The sequence below is a fragment of the Pseudorca crassidens genome, chromosome 11, assembly GCF_039906515.1.
Source record: "Pseudorca crassidens isolate mPseCra1 chromosome 11, mPseCra1.hap1, whole genome shotgun sequence".
NCBI lineage: Eukaryota > Metazoa > Chordata > Mammalia > Artiodactyla > Delphinidae > Pseudorca > Pseudorca crassidens.
This window is the reverse complement of record NC_090306.1, coordinates 18,994,248-19,017,751: the sequence shown is the minus strand read 5'-3', so window position 1 is coordinate 19,017,751 and position 23,504 is coordinate 18,994,248. Positions and strand designations below refer to the sequence as shown.

Below are 23,504 nucleotides of genomic sequence, written 5' to 3'. Positions count from 1 at the left end.
CCCGCGTACCACAAAAAAAAAAAAAAAATTAGAACTGAGCAGGGTATGGAATATGGAACTTTCCATAGATCATAGAGCAAAAAATGTACAGTACATATTTGAGTATTATGGGATTTCTACCCATTTTTTTGTGATGATTAAATGATTGTAAGGATTTAGAGCACTAATTTTCAGGGAATTTCTATAATCTCATAAAATGTTGAAATATATAAAATATAATCTTTCCTTAAAAGCTGACTTTGGATTCCTATGACTACGTTGCAAGTGATCTAGAGTAGGCCGGTACAGCCAAGTATAACACACCCCCCGCAGGGAGCTTTAAAAAAAACGCATATACATAACTTGCTGGTCTCATCCCTAGACAGATTTATGAACCACTCATCTAATATCTGGAATTTCAATCAGTTTACCTTGTAGTCATTTAAGCACTAAGAATTGTTGATCTTATAAAACTCAGTAAGTTTTACAAATGTGTTATTGGTGGCTTTTTCCAATATAGAAAGGTGAACAGTTGTGATGAGCTCTGTCTATAGATGACTGACAGTAACTCAAGCAAAACTGTCTCTGTCAATTTTTCATTTATTTAAATCAGTGAATCTAAGTATGCGTTAGACAGCTCTTTTTTAGGAAAAGTTTAGAAAAGATTTTAAATCCGACAACATTAACACCAACAGTAATCACAACCATAATAGACACCCTTCAGAGATCTGCCTATAAGTGTTGACTTTTGTTGTATAAATCTTGGGAACTGACCATATCCTGTTCCCAGAATATTGAATTTGATCATGTTAATCAAAGAAAGACTCTTAGTGTTCCCCAGTGAGCTTTTTGAGGTGTTGGGTTTTGCCTCATGTATCCTTCCTCGTATGTTTACATCCTGCTTTCAGGAAAATTCCTATTTGAAATTTAATAGATATGACTTCTCAAAACGGTAACATTCATTTATAAAAGTAACAATTTGTTCTGCCTTCCATTTCAGATTTATATGTGCATTATCACAAAGTAATTTCTGAGTAAGAAGGCAATGATTGCCCTTAGTAATGTACTGTTTTCTTCAATGTGTTTATTATTCTTTATAATTAAAATATTGATCTCTGTCTAAATGTTTATCTTAGGAACAGTAAAATTTCAAGTTATTGACATACATGCTTCTATGTTTATCTGAATAAAACATCAATAAAATCTATAGTTTGAGGCTCTTTTTACATATAATAACTGATCATTTTGAAATCATCTAATTGTATATATTAATGAGTTTATAATCCTTTTCACATTTCGGTCAGAGCTTCTTAACCTGGAACCCAGGGTTTATAGGAGTTACTAGGGGATTTCATTGAGGAAGTTCATAGTTGGAACTATGAGAGTAGAAAATGAACTCTCTAAAATTATATGTAAAATTATGTGTGCAATTGCATGAGTGTTTGCCTGTATGCATGTGCATTTGAGTTTTGGAGGGCATCTCTAGCTACATCAAGAGATCTATAATCCAAAAGGAGTAAGCGTTAGTGGTTTGAGGTTTCATGCAGAAGTATAATGAAAAATTATTTTAACCAAAAAAACATTAAAAATAGTTTTTATACAATCATTATGTATTTTTTTCTATTACTAAATGAAATTTGGCATCTCCTAGTTTGACAGAATAGGTTACAGGTAGTGCAATTTAGTTTCAAAATGGATATCTGTGATAACATATTTTGATCCAATTTTTAAAGAATTTAAGGAATAACTGCATAATATAGCTTTTAAAAATTCAGATATAATTGACATATAGCATTATATTAGTTTCAGGTGTACAACATAGTGACTTGCTATTGGTATATATTGCAAAATGATCACCACAGTAAGCCTAATTAATACCCATCGCCTAAGTTACAAATTTTTTTTCTGTTGTGATGAGAACTTTTAAGATTTACTCTCTTAGCAACTTTCAGATAGAGACTATAAAATTATTAACTATGGTTACCATGCTGGACATTACATCCCATGCCTGTTGCTGGAAGAACATGACCATGTCAAAACTTGTTTGGCACCAAAACACTTTCTCTGTGGATCTGTAGTTCATTTTGTGCTGCGTCTATGCAATACCAAAATTAATGAACTTGCATTAATGAGAATTTAGTTAAAGATAGTCCAGATCTTCTGTACTGTTTCTTCTAAGCTCAAAACTTTATTGAACTAGAAAGAATGCTAGAGGTGGCCACACATTCTATAAAGATAGATTAAAAATCATAAACTACTGAGCACCATTATTTTGATTAGCCACTTAGACCTCAAATGTATACGTTTGGTTTATATAACTATTTAAATCGTAAGGTTCATTTTTGTGGAATATAGTATAAACCAATGTGTATTTGGATGGAGAGAGCTTTATAAGCCTACAATACTGCTGGGTTAATTAATTTCAGGACATTTACATCACTTCTTTAGGAGTTGAACATATTGGGGTGAAAGCCTCTCTTTTTCATACTTAATTATGAAGAAGAAGCAGATCTTGTTCACCCATATCATTGATAGATATAGACATAGTTAAAGGTTTCTTGGGGGTTTGTTTGTTTTTTGTCTTTTAAGAGTAGGGTAGTATTAGCACTGTGGTTGAGAACCAGGGCTCTGGAAGCCAAGAGAATGGAGTTGATTATCTACTTTATGTTTTATTAGTCACATGATCTCAGGCATTTACTTCAGTCTGTGTGCCTCAGTTTCCCCATCTCTGAAGTGCAAATCATAATTAGGCTTGCCATGAGAATTAACTGAATTAATGCATATATGGCAGTTTAAACAACGCCTGACACAAAGTAAATATTCAATAAATATTGTCTGTCATTCTTAGTGATTATAGTCTGATAGACTGACTATTAAATGTAGTGTTTTTACTACCCTGTGTGGATTTAATTTCAGTTTATAGGACCGAAAAATACACATGATGATGTATTTCTTGAGTCTAGAAGTCAAGAATGAAATGTCATTTGGGCAATAAAAGGAAGATACATATTTGATTGAGTCGCATATTATCTCTTTTATTCAAATGAATTAATTCTTCTTAGTCACCAAATTATCTAAAATTTGAATATTAAGGTGTTCATAGAAAAATACTATCTATAGAATTAATAAGAATGCATTTTTAAAAAGATATTTTGATGAGGGTAGATACATGGATACATTAGGCAGACCCCTTCCTTTATCTCATGGTTGCAAAGGTGACAAAGAGAGCAAGGTGAGGTAAAGCTTGTTGAAGAAACACGGACCTCCCTGGCGGTCCAGTGGTTAAGACTCTGCACTTCCACTGCAGGGGGCATTGGGTTCGACCCCTGGTTGGGGAACTAAGATCCCACATGCTGTGTGGCGTGGCCAAAAAAAAAAAAAAAATGTATACCAGAGATTATTAACCTCATTCTAAAAGTTTGGAACACACTTTTGTCATTAGACTTTAAAAGTTACACATCACAGTTCCAAGAGCTCTTCTGCAAAATACTGAAGCTTGTTCTTAGAGTTCACAAAACTTAATTAAATATATATTGCTGGCCTGGACCACTGCTGCATTTGTTAGCGGACTCTTTGAACGTTCAGCTCCCAGGAAAATGAACAGAAATGTGCAGTCATTATTTCGGGGATGGTAAATGCAGTCCCAGGGAAGAAACTGAAAACCATAGGACTTCTTTGACCGAAGACTGTGCCAGCACTACATAACAGGCCATTGGCCATGCAGATGGACAGTGGAACCCCACACTGAAACATCTGTTAACTACATAAAACTGTTAAAGGGATTAACACTGCCAGAGGCTGAAATGTAATCAGACAGGTGAAACAGCGATAAGATAAATATTCCTGCTTGAAATAAAAGTAATGCTCATTAATTTATTTTTATATTGCTGTGGTAACTGAGTTTAGAATTCTTGTGAAATACGTTAAACTCTTCACAATATATCCTTTCTCTTTGCAAGGTGTAGAAAATTAGAGAGATGCAAAATGGGATATTATTTTATTTTACTTTAATTTGAAATTTTTTCTGATATTTTAATAGACTTCATTGCATATAATTTGGGTGTCATTCTCTGTACAGATGATGCTACAGAAAAATGTGTGTAATTTTCACTTATGGCAAGCGAAGCTCAGTTGCCAAATTCTTATTTGTAAAGTATATCATCATATAACGTAAAAACAGAGTATAAAATATAAATGTTTAAAGTGAAGCTAAAATTGGGATGTTTCTGCTTTTGACCTTGGAAATAAAGGAGAAGAAAGATCTGTGGAAAATAAATACAGCAGTTTTGCTGTATTCTGGTTTGCACATTAAACTGAGCTAATGTTTATTATGGGTCATTCATAAAAACATTCCTTAGTTTACTGAATGAATTTGTGATTGCCCCTTTCAGAGGTGTCTGTGTGTGTATGTATCTGTGTTTAAGTGTTTGCTTGTATTTATGTGTCGGTTTTAAATAAATAATTACAAAAGTGTACTTTCACTTAGCCTGCAGGGGCTTATAATTATTACATTATGCATATTGATTTCTAAATTCAAGTACGTTATAAGCTAAGAGTCATCTATGAAGGTATTGTCTATAGAGCGTTCAGTCAAGAAACAGTGATTGTAAGAGGCATATTCTGTTTTTAGGAAATGGAAACCATTTGGGGTTTAGAATTATTCTGAAAATTCTTTTCGCACACATTTTTTACTTTTGCTTTTCCCACATTGACTCGATCCCACCCAACAAACTGATGTTTATACCATAGCTAATGTCCCTGTACTCACTGATATCCATTGACAAAAATCATATGAACAAGTTATGATTACATTTGTGTTGACATCTCTATTTTTCATATATTTTAAACAATTAGAATGACAGTTTTATCAAGTAATTTTAATCTAGTCAAAAATATTAGCATTATTTTTTAAAGATTAAATATCAAATCAGTGTGATTTGTCATTTTTCTGGTGTCAACAGATCCTCATTAACATGTCTTAAATAGAGGACAAATGTGTAAACACGGGCATAAGCTATTATACTGAATATTAAATGTGCACACGCTCATATATATTTTATTGGAAACTTCTAATGCTGTAGAATTAAGAAATAAACCTGGGGGAGACTAACTTCCTCAAAGATGTTAGGATACAGATTTATTTTTAAGAAAAGCTCTGCTTTGTGGCAAGTCAAAGGATTATGGAGGTAAGAGATTATACAAGGAAAACCTTTAAGAAAATAAATTTTTCTTTGTCATTTCAATATCATTTCTTTTGAAAAGTTCTGATAAAACAATTTAGTGCTGCTTATACAAAATATACCCCTGATATTACACAAATTGCCGAAGTTCTACTAGAAATTATGGGAAGAATAATGCCAAAAGGAACACCAGAAGTATGTTTACCTTTTAGAATTATAGAATAAGTTCTTTTCATACATGTACACAATTATGAAGAGGCAAAGTCTGCAAGAAACTTCATTTTTCAGGGCAAATGAGGCTTAAAGTGCGAAACAGCAAAGAGTATCATCAGAAACAGTGCTTCAGATAACAAATGGAATTGGAAATATCTTCTGCATAAGCAGAAATGAATTTACAGTATACTTCTCTGATGTCAGAATAACTTGGGTGGCTGCTGTCTTCTTAAAAACATGAGAGGAAGGTGGAGAAGTAAAAGAGGACCCTCCTTTAATTAGGACTACCATAAAGAACAGGCAGCTGCTTAAAATTAAAAAGAAAATTAAATATTTGGAATGTTATTTGTTTAAACATTATAATATCATGAGAAGGTTTATTACAGATGACCACTACATTTAATGTTCATAGGAAAATCTAAGACTTTCAAACAAAAGCCAAAAATAGACAAAACTAATCAATATAGGCTTTGTAGAAAGGCTGCGTTGCCGTTTGAACTCAGTCTAAGGGAGAGAATCTTCTTATTTTTACTTCTCCTATGAATTGATCTTTGTCTCACTCTAGTGTCAACCTGTAAAGTTAATGTATGCTTTTTTGAAATTTCTTTATTCCTTTTGCTCCTGCAGAGTGATATTTTTCACCGTTGCAGCTGAATAAGCCATGTAATCAATTAAAATTAAAAAACTTACTGAATTTTAAACAAATATATATATATATATTTTTCTTTTGATTTCTCTTTCAGGAAGTTGATGGCAATAAAGTTATGTCTTCATTTGCCCCACACAACTCATCTACCTCACCTCAGAAGGCAGAAGAAGGTGGGCGACAGAGTGGCGAGTCCTTGTCTAGTACAGCCCTGGGGACTCCTGAGCGGCGCAAAGGCAGCTTAGCTGATGTTGTTGACACCTTGAAGCAGAGGAAGATGGAAGAGCTCATCAAAAATGAGCCAGAAGGTAAAGGATTGAAAAGAAAACAAACCTGATTTTAATGGTTTGATTTTAACTTCTAGCTCTCTTTTCTGACGCACTCTCAAGGTTAAATTGGAAGAAACCGAATGCAATGAAGATGCATAGTATTTTTTTTTTAGAAACATATTTATACGTCTAACCCCAATTTTATAAATCATTAATTTTTGTTATGATGTCTTCCTTATTTTCACACGAGTAAGTTGTGGTTGAGTAAAACTTAAGGTTCAAGAATACAAAGTGGCAGAAGAGCCCAGGACAGTCACCGCCTACCTGCCAGATATGTGCAGTCTAGTTTGTGCTTCCCCACCAGGGCCATTTTACAACTTTGTTACATTTTATAAACTTTTTACACTAATGCATCTTAGACTGCCTAGGCAATTCGGTCTATTTTTTGTGTAGTCTAAAATTAGTATGGTTAGAACTATTGTGTATTTGAAAAGTAGTGATTCTCTTACTGTTAGCTCAGCTGAGGTTCCCAGTTTTTCAACTTCCAGGATGCCTTTCTTTTAAGATTTCATTTTCTAAATCTCTTTAATAGTTACAGATAGTCTCCTACAGGTGATAATGCTCATGGACTCATCTTAAAATGAAAGCAAACAAACTAGTAAAACGATTGATGCAAACTGTATAATTTATGAATAAGTGATAGTCATCCTTTATGTTACAGATGTTTACTAACTCCTGTTTAAAACCTATGTCCATCCTAAACACGGATGCCACGTTGCACACAAGAACATGCCTCCTATTTATTTCAGAGTCAGATGGAAAAGTAAAACAAACAAACATAAAACAGTGACATAAAAAGACATGCTTTACACCAAAAATATACTGCATTTATACTATTTAACACTATTTTTAACTGTTGTTAGGACACTGGTAAATTATATCTGGCACAAAATGTATGTTAACCAGTATTTGGAGTCATGTGGTAATTAAATATTTCTGGGTCTCTACCAGATGCATAGCTGGGACATGGATTTTAGTTAAAATTTATGTAATTCACATGATCTTACAGTTGGAAGGAATTTTGGAAATAATCTAGTCAGCCAAAGACTTTTTGGCTCTAATCTTCATGGAGATAAAAATGGAGTTTTGAGGAGGACCCACACAACCTTTTTCTTTTAATGTGCTGCATTTTTTTCTGATAGTAAAAATAGTATTTTCTTACTATAAGAGTTGTTTAAAAAAACAGAAAAATTAAAAGGAAGATAATAAAAATCACCCAGAATCATAGCTTTCTGGTATAACATCTTTATGATAGTTTTCTTTTTCTTTATTTTTGTATATGCTATTCATTTTGCATGATTAACTTTCTGCATTTAAAATTATTTTGCATCTTTTATGTTGTGATACAGCATTATTAACTAAAGTCCATAGTTTATTCAGATTTCTTTAGTTTTCACCGTGTGCTTTTTCTCTTCTAGGATGCCATCACATAACAGATTACATTTAGCTATTTAGTTCTCATGTCTCCTTGGGCTCCTTTTGGCTGCAACAGTTTCTCAGGCTGTTCTTGTTTTTGGTAACCTTGAAAATTTTGAGGAATACTGTTCAGATATATTGTAGAATGCCACTCTATTAGAATTTGTCTGGTGGTTTTCTCATAATTAAACTGGGACTGTGGGTTTGGGTAGAAAGACCACAGAAACCAAGTACCATTCTTGTCACATCACATCAAAAGTACATACTTACGATGTGATTTACGAATGTTGGTGTTGACCTTGATCATCTGGCTGATAACAGTGTTTGTCGGGTTTCTCCACTGTAAAGCCTCTCTGCCCCCTTTCTGTACCTTACTCTGTGGAAGGAGGGTGCTGTGTACAACCCACATTTAAGGAGTAGGGGACCTTGATCCCCATCCTTCACAGTGAATCATCGAGAAATTTATTTGTATTTATTCTTTATTGGAGATTTATCTCTTCTCTGTCATTTACTTATTCAATCACTTATTTATATCAGTATGAAGTCATGGATGTTTATTTTATACTTCGAGTTATAATACAGTTTTTTATTTTGTTAGTCACATTGTTCCAGCTTTGTTCATTGGAGGCTCATTCTATTGTCACTTTGACGTACCACTGTGATGGTGGGTTTTTTCTTTTTTTTGAACACTTGTTTACTTTCTGGTACTATAAGATACTGCAGATTCATCTTGTATCTTTCCTTCTCCCAGTCCTAGAATAAGCCATTTCTCTAAGAAGCCCTGGTTCCTTTTATTGGAGAATGGTGTTAGAAAGCAAGATCTGGATATGAAGTGTGTTCTTTGCTGCTGAGGTGTCATTTCTTTTAGGGCCTTGGTATTCCCTCAGCGTTTCATGTGAGCTTCCTTCCAGGTGGGTGCACAGACTCTTAATTTGGAAGTATATGACAGGCTGAAGCCAAACGAATAATTCCTAACAGGAAAAAGGGCAGGAGACAGTGCTTGCCAGTTTGCTTAGCAGGAAACATTCAGAGGTACTGGGAATTAGGAGAAAATTAGCTACACAGGCAAAAGAACAGAGATAGAGCATCCATGGCAGAAAGAGTTGACACAAAGAAATATCGTTATGTATGTGGACATTAGACTGTTTTCATTATTGTATTTCCCACAGCTCTTTTTTTGTACTTTCCTTCCTACAAATATATTAAAAGCTCAGCTCAAGAGTGACTTGTTATTGAATAATACAAAGATATTGAGAAAATACAAAGATAGTCTTTATGGAAGACTGGCATATAGGTTGAACATGCCAAGCATCTAGAAGCCCGAGTCCCAGAAAGTTAGTTTTTGTATGAATACAAAACGACTTAAGATGGTGTTATGTTTACGTACACAAGATTCCTAGACATGCTTTGAGTACACAGAAATGTAAGTAGACTCACAGTTACTTATTTATTTACTTACTTACAATTGAAGCATAGGTGATTTACAGTGTGTTAGTTTCTGGTGTACAGCAAAGGGATTCAGTTATGCTTATTTATAATATTCTTTTCCATTATGGTTTATCACAGGATATTAAATACAGCTCCCTGTGCTATCCAGTAGGACCTTGCTGTTTATCTATTTTATGTACACTACTTTGTATCTGATAATCCCAAACTCCTAATTACCCCTCTCCCACCCCCTTTCCCCTTTGGTAAGTTTGTTTTCTGTATCTATGAGTCTGTTTCTCTTTTGCAAATAAGTTCATTTGTGTCATTTTATAGATTCCACATGTAAGTGATGTCCTATGGTATTTGTCTTTCTCTTTCTGACTGACTTCACTAAGTGTGATAATCTCTAGATCCATACATGTTGCTGCAAATGGCATTATTTCATTCTTGTTTATAGCTGAGTAGTATTCCACTGTATATATGTATATACCCCATCTTCTTTATCCATTCGTCTGTCAGTGGACGTTTAGGTTGCTTCCATGTCTTGGCTATTTTAAATAGCACTGCTATGAACATTGAGGTGCATATATCTTTTCAAATTAGAATTTTCTCCAGATACATGCACAGGAGTGGGATTGCTGGACCATACGGCAACTCAATTTTTAGTTTTCTGAGGAACCTCCATACTGTTTTCCATAGTGGCTGCACCAACTCACATTCCCACCAATGGAGGGTTCCCTTTTCTCCACACCCTCTATAGCATTTATTATTTGTAGACTTTCTAATTATGGCCATTCTGATTGGTGTGAGGTGGTACCTCATGGTAGTTTTGATTTGCATTTCTCTAATATTAGTGATGTTGAGCATCTTTTCATGTGCCTATTGGCCATCTGTATGTCTTCTTTGGAGAAATTAGACTCACTTTTATTGATGAAGAAATTTGCTCTTGTAAGAATATTTAGTAACTGCAACTATTGGGAGTATTATCAAGGAGCAATTTATGTATCTGAGTAAAGTGATGATCTTAATCACCAAGAAAAAAATAATAACACGGCAGAAAATTGTATCATAGAAAAGGAATAGAGTGTTAAAGGAAATTTCTTTCTATTTTTTTTTAACTGCAAAAAGAGAAAAAGGGAGAAATATATCTAGGAAGATATGTGATAGGCTCCACAGCAAGTGGGAAGTTACATTCTAAATATTCTGATTCTTATTATCTCTATTTTCAGATGAGGAAACTGATGTTGAATATGTCACAGGGTGACTGTTGAGGTCGTTATTCAAACTGATTAAAAAACTCCACTAATTAAAGGGTATGGTTAGACATGAGAATGGACACCAAAACCTGACATTAGCCAAACATCAGGACAGTGACATTGCATACAGTACGAACAAATGATCTGTAGTTCTGTGATGTACTATAACCTCAAAAGAATAAAATACCTAGGAATAAATTTAATGAAAAAGTACAAAACAGTGTTATAGTTCTGTGATGAGGGCAGTAATATGGGGATGAGGAGAGTAGGGAGAGAGTGAATGGAACTAAATGTTAAGCTGACAGATATCTGCTACGGAAAAATCTTTTCTTCCCTCAAGCTATGTTTTCCATTGTTTTTCAAAGGCCATTAAAATGAACAGCAGGTTGTGATGAAAATTTCATTAAGCCCCAGCTAAATCGTTATGAGAGTGCCATATTCATGCCTTTGCTTCCTCTGATGGGGGGGGGGAATGCAGATTTCAATAGAAGGTCCGTATTATTTCCGACCTTATCCCTGCCAACAGTAAACTAGCAGAAATTCAGAAGTTAGAAGAGAGTGGTGTGTCGTACAAAAGGAGGCCACCGAGGTAAAATGGTTAGAAAGAAAATAAGATTTGCATATGGGCCAAAGAAAAAATGGCTCTTTTATTCGAGCTAGCTTATCTTTTCAAGCAATTAATTAAAATATTTTAAAAGTTATAAATAGAAAATATATTTATATACTTTTGTTTGTATCTTTTTGCTCCATCAGAATTTTTGTCTGTCATTACTTTAAAAGTTCTGGTGCTGAAGATTCTCATTTGTCCAGTGACACTTTAACTGATGTGGAACCTGCCAAAGTTCATAGTGAATTTTCAGTTTGAAATGTCTGACCTATGTAACATATATTTTATATTTGGTAGTAACTATGCTCTATCAGTTGTTTTTTTTAACTATTAGACTTAGGAGTTAAGAATGACGAGCTTTAATATCATAATATGTGATACATTATTCCTGTATCAAGGCCTTGAATAAATGATATGTATTTGGTTGTTTGCATATATTAAGTGCATATCATGTGTTAATGATAGTGTTAAGTACTTTATATGAAATAGTTTATTTAATCTTTGCATAAACCTCATAACCAGGGCTATTATGTATAGCTATTCCAGTTTCAGGAAATGCCATACACATGAACTAAATATTCTGTTTCTTATTATCTCCATTTTCAGATGAGGAAACTGATGATTAAATATGTCACGGGGTGACTGTCGGGTCATCATTCAAACTGAAGTCAACCTTAAGCTAAAATTCATGCCCTTAACCACTACTTACACTGTGTTTTCTAATTAGGGATTTTGCCAGTAATAGTTTAATGTTAACACATTAATACATGTGTCCCTAAATTCCTATGAAATATTGAATAAGAAAGTAGTATTCCATAATTTTCTGCTAAAGTAAATTTCAGATTCCTCAATGGTGATCAAATTTCCAGAAAGCTTTAATTGAAAATCAGCTCAGTTTAAACTGTTTGATTTTAAAGTGTTAAAAAAAAAATGCCTTGGAAGATATGTTAAGAAAAACTTGTTTTAGAAGAATGTCTGGGAGCAAATTAGTTTGGCATAATAAAAATTCGGAATTGGAATGAAATGTAGACACATTTTAGCCCTCTCTCCTCATTGAGAGAGAGACAGAGAGAACTGAGGTAGATCACACAGCAAGTTAGTGTTAAAGCTAGAATGAGAATCCAGTGCACATCCTACAGGTCCAGGTGCCTTTTTTCTCCAGTTCAGTTATGTCATACCTTCTGGTATTCTTTACCCTCTCTGTCTTGATTTTTTTAGAAATAATGTCATCACCCCATCTTAGTTTTAAAGAGTATATCATTGATCATTAAATTAAATCTGAACAAATCTAAGATAACCAGCTATCTTAATTTAGCTAATAAAGCCAAGATAGATGGGTATCCACAAATGTCCTGTGTTCTCAAGTTCCAGGTAGCTAGGGACTGTAGTCTGTAACTACAGATCAGCCTTTAAATTTAGGCGTCAGATCCAGACTTTGATTTTCATTCAAACCTTAGGCTCAGAACAGTGCAGGTACAAGTAATTTTTACCTTGATGAGAACTTTATATATCTCATTTAAAATAGAATCCTTTTAGATACAAGATTGTAACAGGCTTCATATTTTAACTTTTCTATATTAATGTCTATAGTACTCCTATGTCACTTTGGAATGACCTTTTCAGCTTATTTATATCTCTTCCTCCTAGAAACACAACAAACAACACCTTTTCTTCATTCCCATCCCCTCTATCTGTAATTCTGTTCCTCATTTCTCCAAGTCCAAGTTGGTAGAAAGAGTTATTTACACTCACTGCATTAACTTTTTCATCTTTTTAAGAACTGTTACTTGCCTCCCTCCATTGTTAGTTACTTAACTGTATTGTGACTGTCCACTTATTTGTCAAGTTTCTTCCCCTGTATTAAATGCCTTAAGGGTGAGGATAGTGCACATACTAAATATTTAAAATATTTGTTGAAAGGACGTTTATACTGCTTCAGTGTTACCCTGCTGTCTTGGGAAAAGGAGAGGAAAGACCTTAATAAATACATGACCCTTCTGCCAGATGTTATGTGAGCTACCTCATTTAATCCTCAGAAACTCCGAAGCTGGTATTATTACTTATCTTAAAAATTAAAAATCAAGTTTTAGTAACTTGTTCATGTTCTTGTCATATGGAGGAACTAGAATTAGAACGAACTTCTTTTCTTCCGCAAAACTACTTGGCATTGAACGCAAGACCTGACCCTTTAATCCCCTTAACATTACTTTCCACCATTCTCTAAGGTACATGTTCTCATGCTGTCTTTATTAAAGAAACTGCATGCAGTTCTCTCAACACTCTGTATTTTTAATACTACTCTGCCTTTTCATATGCAGTTTCCTCTGCCTTAAATATCATACCCTGTCTTATCCACCTAATGAATTTATATGCAACCTTTAAGACTCAACGCCTTCTCTGAACACCTTTGTCAGAATTTGGTTTAGTCTACACTGCTAACATAATTCATCCCTGTTAGTTCTGACCACATTACCATCATTGTTTATTTACCTGCTGTCTTCCACAGCTGTAAGTATGTGAACGTTGAAATGAGTTCTTGGTTTGATTATCTGTGTCTCTCCGCTTCCTAATAATGAACTTGATCCATAGTAGGTGATTGTGTTACCTGTGGATGACGGTCCACCCACTAATTGACATTTTTAGCCTTTGCTAACACTCCCCTAAAAATTGAGTAGATTTCATTGCTCGCCTTCTGTTTTTTATTTTTTTTTTAATTATTTATTTATTTTTGGCTGCATTGGCTCCTCGTTACTGCTCACAAGCTTTCTCTAGTTGTGGCAAGCTGGGGCTACTCTTTGTTGTGGTGTGAGGGCTTCTCATTGCAGTGGCTTCTCTTGTTGTGGAGCATGGGCTCTAGGCACGCGGGCTTCAGTAGTTGCAGCACGTGGGCTCAGTAGTTGTAGCTCGCAGGCTCTACAGCGCAGGCTCAGCAGTTGTGGCCCATGGGCTTAGTTGCTCCGAGGCATGTGGGATCCTCCCGGAACAGGGATTGAACCCTTGTCCCCTGCATTGGCAGGTAGATTCCCAACCGCTGGGCCACCAGGGAAGTCCCCGCCTTCTGTTTTCACTGCCCTCTTTTCTCATGTCCTACTCAGTTAACCTCCCTACCTGTTTATCTCATTCATCTTGGCCTTTCCATCCTTCTTGTCATTATTGAATCTTTGAGATCATTACTTTAAATTCTTCCTGTGACTTAGAGGTTAAAGTATTGTCCCCGGTCACAAAGCTAGGTATTAAGATCCAGGATACAAAACTAGAATACACACGTAGCAAAAACTTTATATATTTTATGGTCACACTAATCTTTGAAATAACTGTAGTATTGCTAATATATTGGCATTATCTATGAATTTGTGGCCACAGATTACAATTTCCCCCCACTACTATGGGCAAAGTAAAAAGTGAATTGATCTGTGACTAATATTCCAGAATTCGATGCTGTGAATGGTTCTTTAATAGTGTTTCATCATAATGGAGACCAGCACTCTTTTCTAGGACAGAGCTGGCATGGGAGAGAGAGTTATTATTTCTTACGATGAGCTCAAGATGCTAACAGGCTACAGTTGGATCTATCACTCCACCACCCCACCCCGCCCCCCCACAGTGCATCTCCGGAGGCCTGTAGTCAAAGAAAAGTAACTGACTCAACTCCTTCCTTGTTCCCTCCAGTCTTTCAGGGACTCTAAGATGTTCCCTCAAGGGGAGAGTTTCCAAACTCAGGATTCAGGAGTTCCTTCAGAGGGCTTATAAATCCTAGAAATTGTATGCAGAATGGGGAAAATATGTATATTTGTGCGTTTTTTGAGACCTAGTTCGTCGTTCTTATCTGTCTTTCAAATCAATTCATGATGAAAAAGGGTAACTGCACTGAGTCAGGGTTTGAGTTGCAGTCCTGGTTCTGTCACTGATTACTGTGTGTAAGATATATATCCATATAGTTTAGTCTCTGATCAGTTTTGAAGCATTAACTTACAAGTATTTAGCAATATTTGGGAATGCCATTGTATCTGTTTTGCCACATTTGAGGGAAATGCAGCTTTTAAATTTAAATAAGGATTTCTTTGCATTAAACTGAGCATCTACCTTATAATTTATATTATAAAAGACATTATATTTACCTTCCTTTAAATTGCTGTAGTAATTGTGTTAATGTAATAAATATCTGTCCTCTGTTGGCAAATCTAACTGCCCTACTTTCTTCAGAGGGTTGTTAAAGGAAACAAATGAGGTAATGCACATGGAAGTACTTTATAAATTATAACCAACTTGGAATTGTACCAGTTATTGTCATTACCACATCTTGGCTGGTTAGAAACATTGTTACTTTAGGCATACCAGAAACATTATATGGCTCCAGTGATGCTTTCCCAGGATACTTACATGTACTGAAAAATTCTGGTTCAGACCTGCAAAATTCTGGAAATTTAGGATATGTAATCCACAACAAAAACGACAAACCCAACATTCATAAAAATCCTAGGATAGCTAGTTGTTTTGAAGTTTATTTATATAAATTTCCCTAAATAAAATATGGTTAGGCAAGTTGGTACCTGAAGAATTACTTTTCAAAAAGAAAGAAGATTTCTCTATACTGATACAGATAACATTGCAAAATGTGACCAATATGAGACTAGGAGAAGCAATTTAACATTGGGTTTGTGGATTTCTTATATTCTTATTTCTACAGTAAATGTGAATGTGTACTGAAGACAAAGATAATTGAAGGCTCCCTTGGCCAAAAGTTTCATAATTTTCTAAGATTTTAGCTTTCTCTCATTTGTTCTTCCTTCCTCCCCTATTCTGATTTTTTTCTTGTCATCCCTTTTGTGTGTACACGTGGGTATGTGTGTAGTCCTCCTTTCTGAGCCCACATATGCTTGGTTTTATTTAGCATCTGTATCTGTCACTGTTCTTCCTTCTTAGAGTATGATGCCCACACCTCCAAAATTGTTACACCATGATGACTGTACCCCTTGTGTGTGAGATACTGCATTTATTTGTGAAATTTTGTTTCTACTAGAACTAGACCTTGTCATCATTTACACAATTGGGACTTTTTCCTGAACTTCTTCAAAAAAATCTTTGCTCACAATTTTATATTACAAGACCCTAAAGGCATAACCTATTACTACCAAAGTCACCCAGTGTTACTTTGCATGAAACAGTTCATTGCTTTTAGTACAGACTTCACAAAAAAGTTCTCTTTTTGTAAGAACTAATAAAATAATGGAATGAGTTTGGAAAAGTATATATTGTGACAGATCTCAAGACTTCACCCTGAGTCACCTACAGACCGGAGACCATCACTGGGTGAAGAAAATATTGGGAGTTTTATTGTCATCAATTTTCTCCCTCGCTCTGTCTGTCTCCATCTCTGTCTCTGCCTGACTGTCTGTCTCTCTGTCTCTTTCTCTTTCTTTCTCTCCAGCAGATACAGCAGGGAATATTGTTCAGTGGATATCACCCTGACACCATGCAGTCAGTATACTACAAATTCTCAGCGGCAAAGGCCAAAAAACTTCCTCTTAACTCCATGTATACCATTTCTAGGGTTGGGCTGGACACTTTTTAAGTTTATAACTGTATGTTTATGGAACAAAAAAGTGTAAATTCTTGGTCATGAATGATGCTGTCTTAAAACTTAAAAATATGTATGAATATCCTTGTGTAATGTATCTTTTTGATATTTGCTTCTGTCACATCTATTGAAAATTATTCAATTTAGTTGCTTGTACCTTCTGTGGTACTTTGTGTTTTTTTTCCCCCCAAATAATTACGTGTTAATGGACTTTTAATTTCTATTACAAATGTGTTGACATATAGACCCATTAGATTCTCTAAATGGACATAAAGCTTTTTCTCCTTGTTTTAAGATGTATTTTAGGGGTCCTAAAGTAGATATTATAAGCAGTGTATTTCCATCTGTGCTGTGCCACGGCGTTATATATAATTACTCTGTGGAAAAGACGGGCCCCTGGTGCATGGTATTTGGCCTTGTGAACATCCCTACAGGCACCGAGTGTTTGATGTTTGAGTTTACGTTAGAAATCACAACGCCTCCTCTTTTACTTTAAATGTCTGTTGTTGAGCAGCCCGTTAGAATTTAAACTGAACCATATTACATTAACAGATAAGTTGAAATTGAAATTCAAAATTACCCCCTAACTTTACCAACTTTTTACTTATTATTTTTATAAGGAAATTATGGAGATTGGCTTTCCTAAATTCAAAATCCCAAAGCATTCCGTTAAATTAAGAGTATTGAAATTCACTTTGAAATTCACTCTTATTTTAAAGCCACATTTGATGAGGTGGGAAAAATAAAAACTGGAACGGATCGGGGGAAAGCCTAAAGATACTTTAATTGGCAGAGGTTTGAGTTGCTTTTGTTTAGTTACTCACTGTCCTTTTGACAAAGTACACGTTGAAGAGGTTTTGTAAGTGCCGTTGCACTGAAGGACAAACAAGGGTACTTTTCAGTTGAGCCCTTTTCAGTTTTGTTCCTCACACTCCCACCGCTGTTGGAGGCTACTCCTAATGCATTGTGGCTACGGGTTCGTCTATGCAGTCTGTCACTGGAAAATGTCTCTTCTTGCTGAGCCTGCTGGAGTCTAACTTCCAGGCACCCTTTTCCAAGGCACCACTGTATGGAAATCAACACTCATAAAATGATGATAAAGAAAAGAGTTTATTTTTTAAAGGTCAGGACAAGAAGACACCCTCAAATGCTGTAGAACCTATGTCTTTAGGAATAAGTGTTTTAACTTTAGCACAGAGTACACTGAGTCTGAAGCCTTGTAATCTTTCAACACTAGAGTGAAACGTATTCACCCTCATCTTCGTTTCAAGCGGTATCCGTCACAGCGGTTTATCTTGATGTTGTTGATTTCATTGAGTGTTACAGAAAATTAATTTATATTTTCTCAGAAGACCTTCTGACTTGGATTGTAACGGCTCAGGGATTGCCTCTGGGGGATCTTCTTCAGAGTAGGAGGTCCCTGAGCTGAGATCCAGGGCTATCTGTGCAAGGATCCCATTCGGCCAAGAAAGCTTACATTTTTCTTTTCAGTTAGAACTTGTACTTTCGTTAATAAAATGTAATCATATTTAAGACCATGTCCTTAATGCGCATCCTTCTGTGAACAATCAAGGCGGCTTCTTTTTTCAGGTGGCTGTCTGTTACACAAGAAGAGTACTATTTGATTCCTGCTTATACATGAGTTTACCTACCAACAGGACTGTGAAAATCATTGCAAACTTGTCTCCACCCAGATGTTTCTAATATTTCCTAAACCTTTCAGATAAATGAGATACCCCTGTTTTCCTTGTCCATAACTAAAACCCTCGGGTCCAGACTTTGAGTTATAATGCAGGGAGCACTTAAAAAACACCCATTGACCCAGGCTGGACATGGACATTAGGGGAGGGTGCCAGACCTTCTTGCGGCTCACATGCCACAGCTTTTGGAGATATCACTTATTCAAGAGTGAAGAGCCAGCCACCTGTTTCTGAGACCTCTGTTCCCTCACATTAAAGGTTCAGGCCCTTGCTGAATCTTAACACTCTAATCTGGGGAACACACACAGCATTTTTCTGAAGCTGATTTGTCAGACTCGACTAGCTGGAGGATTTTGTGTGTTTGCGCACGTGTGTGCTTTTCACTCAGTTACCCCTGAGGCACTTGTCACGACTGTGCATATTAAAATTAATCAGACCTCCTAGGCCCATGTGTCTGTGTGTTTCACATGAAGAAGTGGATATCAAGCAAATGCCCTAATTAAATGGGCCTGCTTGGTTTTGTTCTAGTGGATGCTTGGTCTTTTTTTTTTTAATAGGAGTTGCTTATGGGGAAGGCACGGACAGCACTAGAGTCGGTGGAGAGCTCACTCAGAGTTTCCTTTGCCACCTGCTCCCAGAGTTCTGAGACCTCAAGGACTCCCAGTGTGCCCTCCTTAACCACCCTTAATGTTGAAGAAAAATATGGCCAAGATCGTGAGGGAGCAATGAGGCTAGGGCAGAACAGGATGAGCATATGACCTGGATATTTGGGTTGATTAAGATAGTCTTTCCTCCATGTCGATAATCTTCGGATACCAGATTGTGCTCCGTGCTCCCACTTTTGGATGATGGAGTTTGACACTGAGGGGAAGATATTATGTAGAATTCAGAGCTAATGCCCTTTCTTTATGCCCTGAATTTGAAAGCCGACTTTTATTCATATATCTTTTCAGGTCATCTACGTATCATGTAGAAACCATTTATGAGACAATAAGTAATAAATAAATATATACATACACACACGTGTGTGTGTGTGTGTGTGTGTGTGTAATTTCACTTTTACTCTGATGTTTTCTGGCTTTAGCTTATTTTCATTTATGTTAGACTTTGATCGTGGCTTTTGGAAAGACTGTCACGGAACATTTGGAAACAAACTTTAATGAAGAGTTAAGCTCAAAACACTGAAAATGTGTCAGGCTGACGAAACAGAGTAGCTTTCTTGTTTGAGTATTTAATGTCATAAATGAGGTAAACTTTTAACACGCTGATCACTGAGCTTATGGATTTTAGTTCCAATTCATGCATATTATTTGGACATTTTTTCGTATTTTAGAAAATAGAAACAGAAAATTTTCTTCAGAATATTTCAAATTTGAATTCATATATATGGAATAAAGCATGGAGCCAACATTGGAAACAACTTGAAAAATCACTTAAGTGTTGAAGAGTTTGGAGTTACAGTTTAGCAGATTTCCAAATAACTACAGCAAGTTATCTGGTAAAAGATTACTCTGGCAGGACATGGTCCGTAAAATTGATTTGTTCCTTTCCAAATTGAAAGGGTTGGACAATTCCAAAAAGCTAACCATTTTTTTTTTTTTACAACTTTTCTTCCTTTCCTCCCATTGTATCTAAGAGGTAAAAGGATCCATCCATTAACCTATATGCTCTCTTTTATATGTGGTCATACAACTCACGTGTAGAGCACTGTATCAACAGTGCCAAGCAACTGTCTGGTACCTGACAGCATCATAGAAACCCCTCCTCTGTTCACTTAGGTTGCTACTGGTTATTTATTAACACAATGCAGACTGTTCAGTGGGTGTATATGAAATAGAAAGAAAAATAAAAGCCCTGAACAAGTAAATACATCTTTCATCATTTCTTTTGTTTGGTGTGTTTACTGTGTGCTATTCTTGGTCAAGATAAGTTGTTTGACAGTTCTGCAAAAGGGTGAGAGGAACCTTTTCTTGAACTTTATCCTTTTGTCTGTAGAAAAAAGTTTTCTATTTGCCATTCTCTTTTCTTTGCAACCTGTCTATATAAAATGTTTTTTTGGAGATTGTTATTGCTGTTAATATGACAAGTACAGGTGATTATGAAACATAAACAGTTTTATGTAATTTGTTTGAAATGGACAGTTAAGAGACTAGAAGTCTAAGACAGATTTCATTTCTAAACTTTTTAATTAGAAGTAGAAAATGAGATATTATAAAATCATCTTTTTACTTCCTTCTAAGAAACAGACCATTTGTTCTCAGTCCTTATATAAGTTTCACTGAAATATTGAGCCTTGATTTAATTTGTGTTTAAGTTCTCTCCTCCCTACATATTAATATAATATCAGTGCCGTGCTCATTGCATAGTATAATTACGGAAGAGATCAGTAGCTGGGAGAGCATGTCGTAATTGAAGACGTCTGTTTATTATAACAGGACAGTGCTTCTAGGCTGGTATTTTTTGTGTTAATAGATAAGAAATGATTTGCTGTTTCAAGATGAATTAAATCTCTGTTTCATAGGCCTTTCTTTTCTGAGAAGTTATGCTTTGTAGAAATTTGCATGAAAAGTTTATACACCATCATGTGACATTAGTCAAATGGAAGACTTGGAAGCAGAAAGTGGTAGAAATGAACAAAATGCACCCTTCTCCCTTTGGAGTTTTGTTTTCTATCTCTGTTTTTTAATCCTAATGTTTCTGCTTCAGTCTTTGCTCCGGCACTGTTATGTGTTTTTCACCTCTGTCGAGATGCCATGTTTCAGGGAAGGAAAACACCTAAACAGGGAGGTAGCAATGTTGAGAGCAGTACCCTGTGAATAGGAGAGGTCGGTTCTCAGCCTTCACATACGGGACAGCACTCCAGACTCCCGGCAGAAGTCATGTCCAGTGGCAGAGTGAAATGGACCAGGATTAGACGTGTGCTGGTTTTGCCGCCTCAGCGCTTTAGCTTAGCTCCGCTTGTCCTGAGTTGCCAGACGGAGGATGGCCACCTCGCTGTTGTGCTTACTTAGTCTTTTCTCATTCCGGCTCATGGGCATCATTAAGAAGGAACCAAAAGAACTGAAGACAAATTGAAGTTGTGTATTTTTTTAGCACATCTTTTTCACTTAGAGAATATTGTAGTTGGGGGTTAATAGAGAATATTAAGTCAAAAGCACAGTAAACCTGAGAGTCCTTGTTTTTTCTCTCCATGAATTTTTCTTTTGTTTTCTAAATTTAAGATATTCAAATTAAGAAGATTTGCAAGTTTCAAAGTATATTCCATTAAATAGGGAAATACTGCCTTTTGAAATGGTTTATCTAAATTTCAAACAATGTGACCCCTTCTGAAATAATGTCTAATAATTGCTTTTGAAGACAGCATTAAAGAAATATTAAATCTCTATCACTGTCAGTTATTTTTATCTGCATCTATGCTCACATACACAGGAAAAAAATCTTGCCAACTCTGTTAGATCTCCAAAATTTCCCTAGAATTAAAGAATACACACACACACACACACACACACACACACACACAATAAATATAATAAGTTATAATTAGATTTTAGGAGCACTTATCTCACTCAATCTCTAAACTAAAAAATTTTGGCCTAGAACAAATTTTGACAAAAAGAAAATACACAGATAAGGATCTCAGTACAGAACAGAACCTCCCATTCTGTTTTGTTTTATTTTTTCATTACCTTTGGACTCCTGCTAACATCCTGTGTAAAGTCTCTCTTGATACCCAAGAGAGTCAATACCTCCTTTCTCTGTAATCCCTTTGTTTTCTGTTTGCTCTCCTATTCACTCTTTTCTCTCATTCTGACAGAAAACACTTATTGAGGTTCTATTATATGCTAGTTATTTTATAGGTGAATGAGGACAGAGATCAAAGACACAGTTCCTGTCCTTAATTTGCTCATGGTTTTTTGGGGGAAACAAACCGTGTGACTTCATGGTAAAAGGCACTGTGAGTGAGGGGGTACTGGAGTCTCTGTAAGTAGAGGGGGTGGCCTTACACCAAAAGTGAGCATATAATTAGTGCCTATAATTATTTATCCTCTAAATTGAATTAATATTTACATATTGATGGACATATCTTTGTTTATGTCACCTGTGGAGGTCTTGTGGCTATTATGACTGCTTTAGCCAATCCTGTTTACATGCTGGAGCAGAAAGCTGTTACAGTATTCACTGGATCTCTCTCTCTATGACATAACTTCTTTTAAAAAAAAATTATTTATTTAGTATTTTTGGCTTCATTGGGTCTTTGCTGCTGTACACAGGCTTCCTCTAGTTGCGGTGAGCGGGGGCTACTCTTCGTTGCAGTGCGCGGGCTTCTCATTGCGGTGGCTTCCCTTGTTGTGGAGCACAGGCTCTAAGTGCGCGGCCTTCAGTAGCTGTGGCTCGCAGGCTCTAGAGCGCAAGCTCAGTAGTTGTGGCGCATGGGCTTTGTTGCTCTGCCGCATGTGGGATCTTCCCGGACCGGGGCTCAAACCCGTGTCCCCTCCGTTGGCCAGTGGATTCTTAACCACTGCGCCACCAGGGAAGCCAACTATGACATAACTTCTTTTAATGTTGTTTTTCTCATCATCTCATCTTTTCTGGATATTTTCAGGTTATTGATTTCTGCTTATCCACAGCTTTCTGGGAAAAATGTACAACCCTAAGGAGATATTCTAATTGCTTCCCCCCCAGGTTCTCAAGCTAATAAGCCTATACATATAACGTATTATTTCCCCTTTATCCATCTTTAGCCTTTATTCACTAAAATAGTAGAGGATATTATCTTTGAATTCTTGTTTTAGCAGAATGGTCTTTGGAAAGTTGAGCCAAAATCATGGTAATAATAATGAGTACATAGCCTAAACCTTATCCAGAGAGCTAAAATACACTTAGCTTTGTAAGTTCCTGATTCATGTACTGATCCATTCTCAAAATTTAAATGCTTAGCTAAAAGGTTGTTTACTCTGTAATTATAACCTCAATTTTTTTTTTCTTTTTTGCGGTACGCGGGCCTCACTGTTGTGGCCTCTCCCATTGCGGAGCACAGGCTCCGGACGCGCAGGCTCAGCAGCCATGGCTCACGGGCCCAGCCGCTCCGCGGCATGTGGGATCTTCCTGGACTGGGGCACGAACCTGTGTCCCCTGCATTGGCAGGCAGACTCTCATTCACTGCGCCACCAG

The 23,504-nt window shown here is 36.0% G+C and overlaps 1 protein-coding gene across 7 annotated transcripts in view; it reads left to right on the top strand.

The window, feature by feature from the left end:
• The window catches only part of SOX5 (SRY-box transcription factor 5), a 991,426-nt gene that overhangs the window by 689,994 nt on the left and 277,928 nt on the right, over positions 1-23,504 (top strand). For all 7 annotated transcript variants that reach the window (XM_067695917.1, XM_067695916.1, XM_067695915.1 and 4 more), the window contains one exon: positions 6,116-6,326. In XM_067695917.1, coding sequence (XP_067552018.1) covers positions 6,116-6,326 — 211 coding nt within the window. The remainder of the gene's footprint in view (positions 1-6,115; positions 6,327-23,504) is intronic.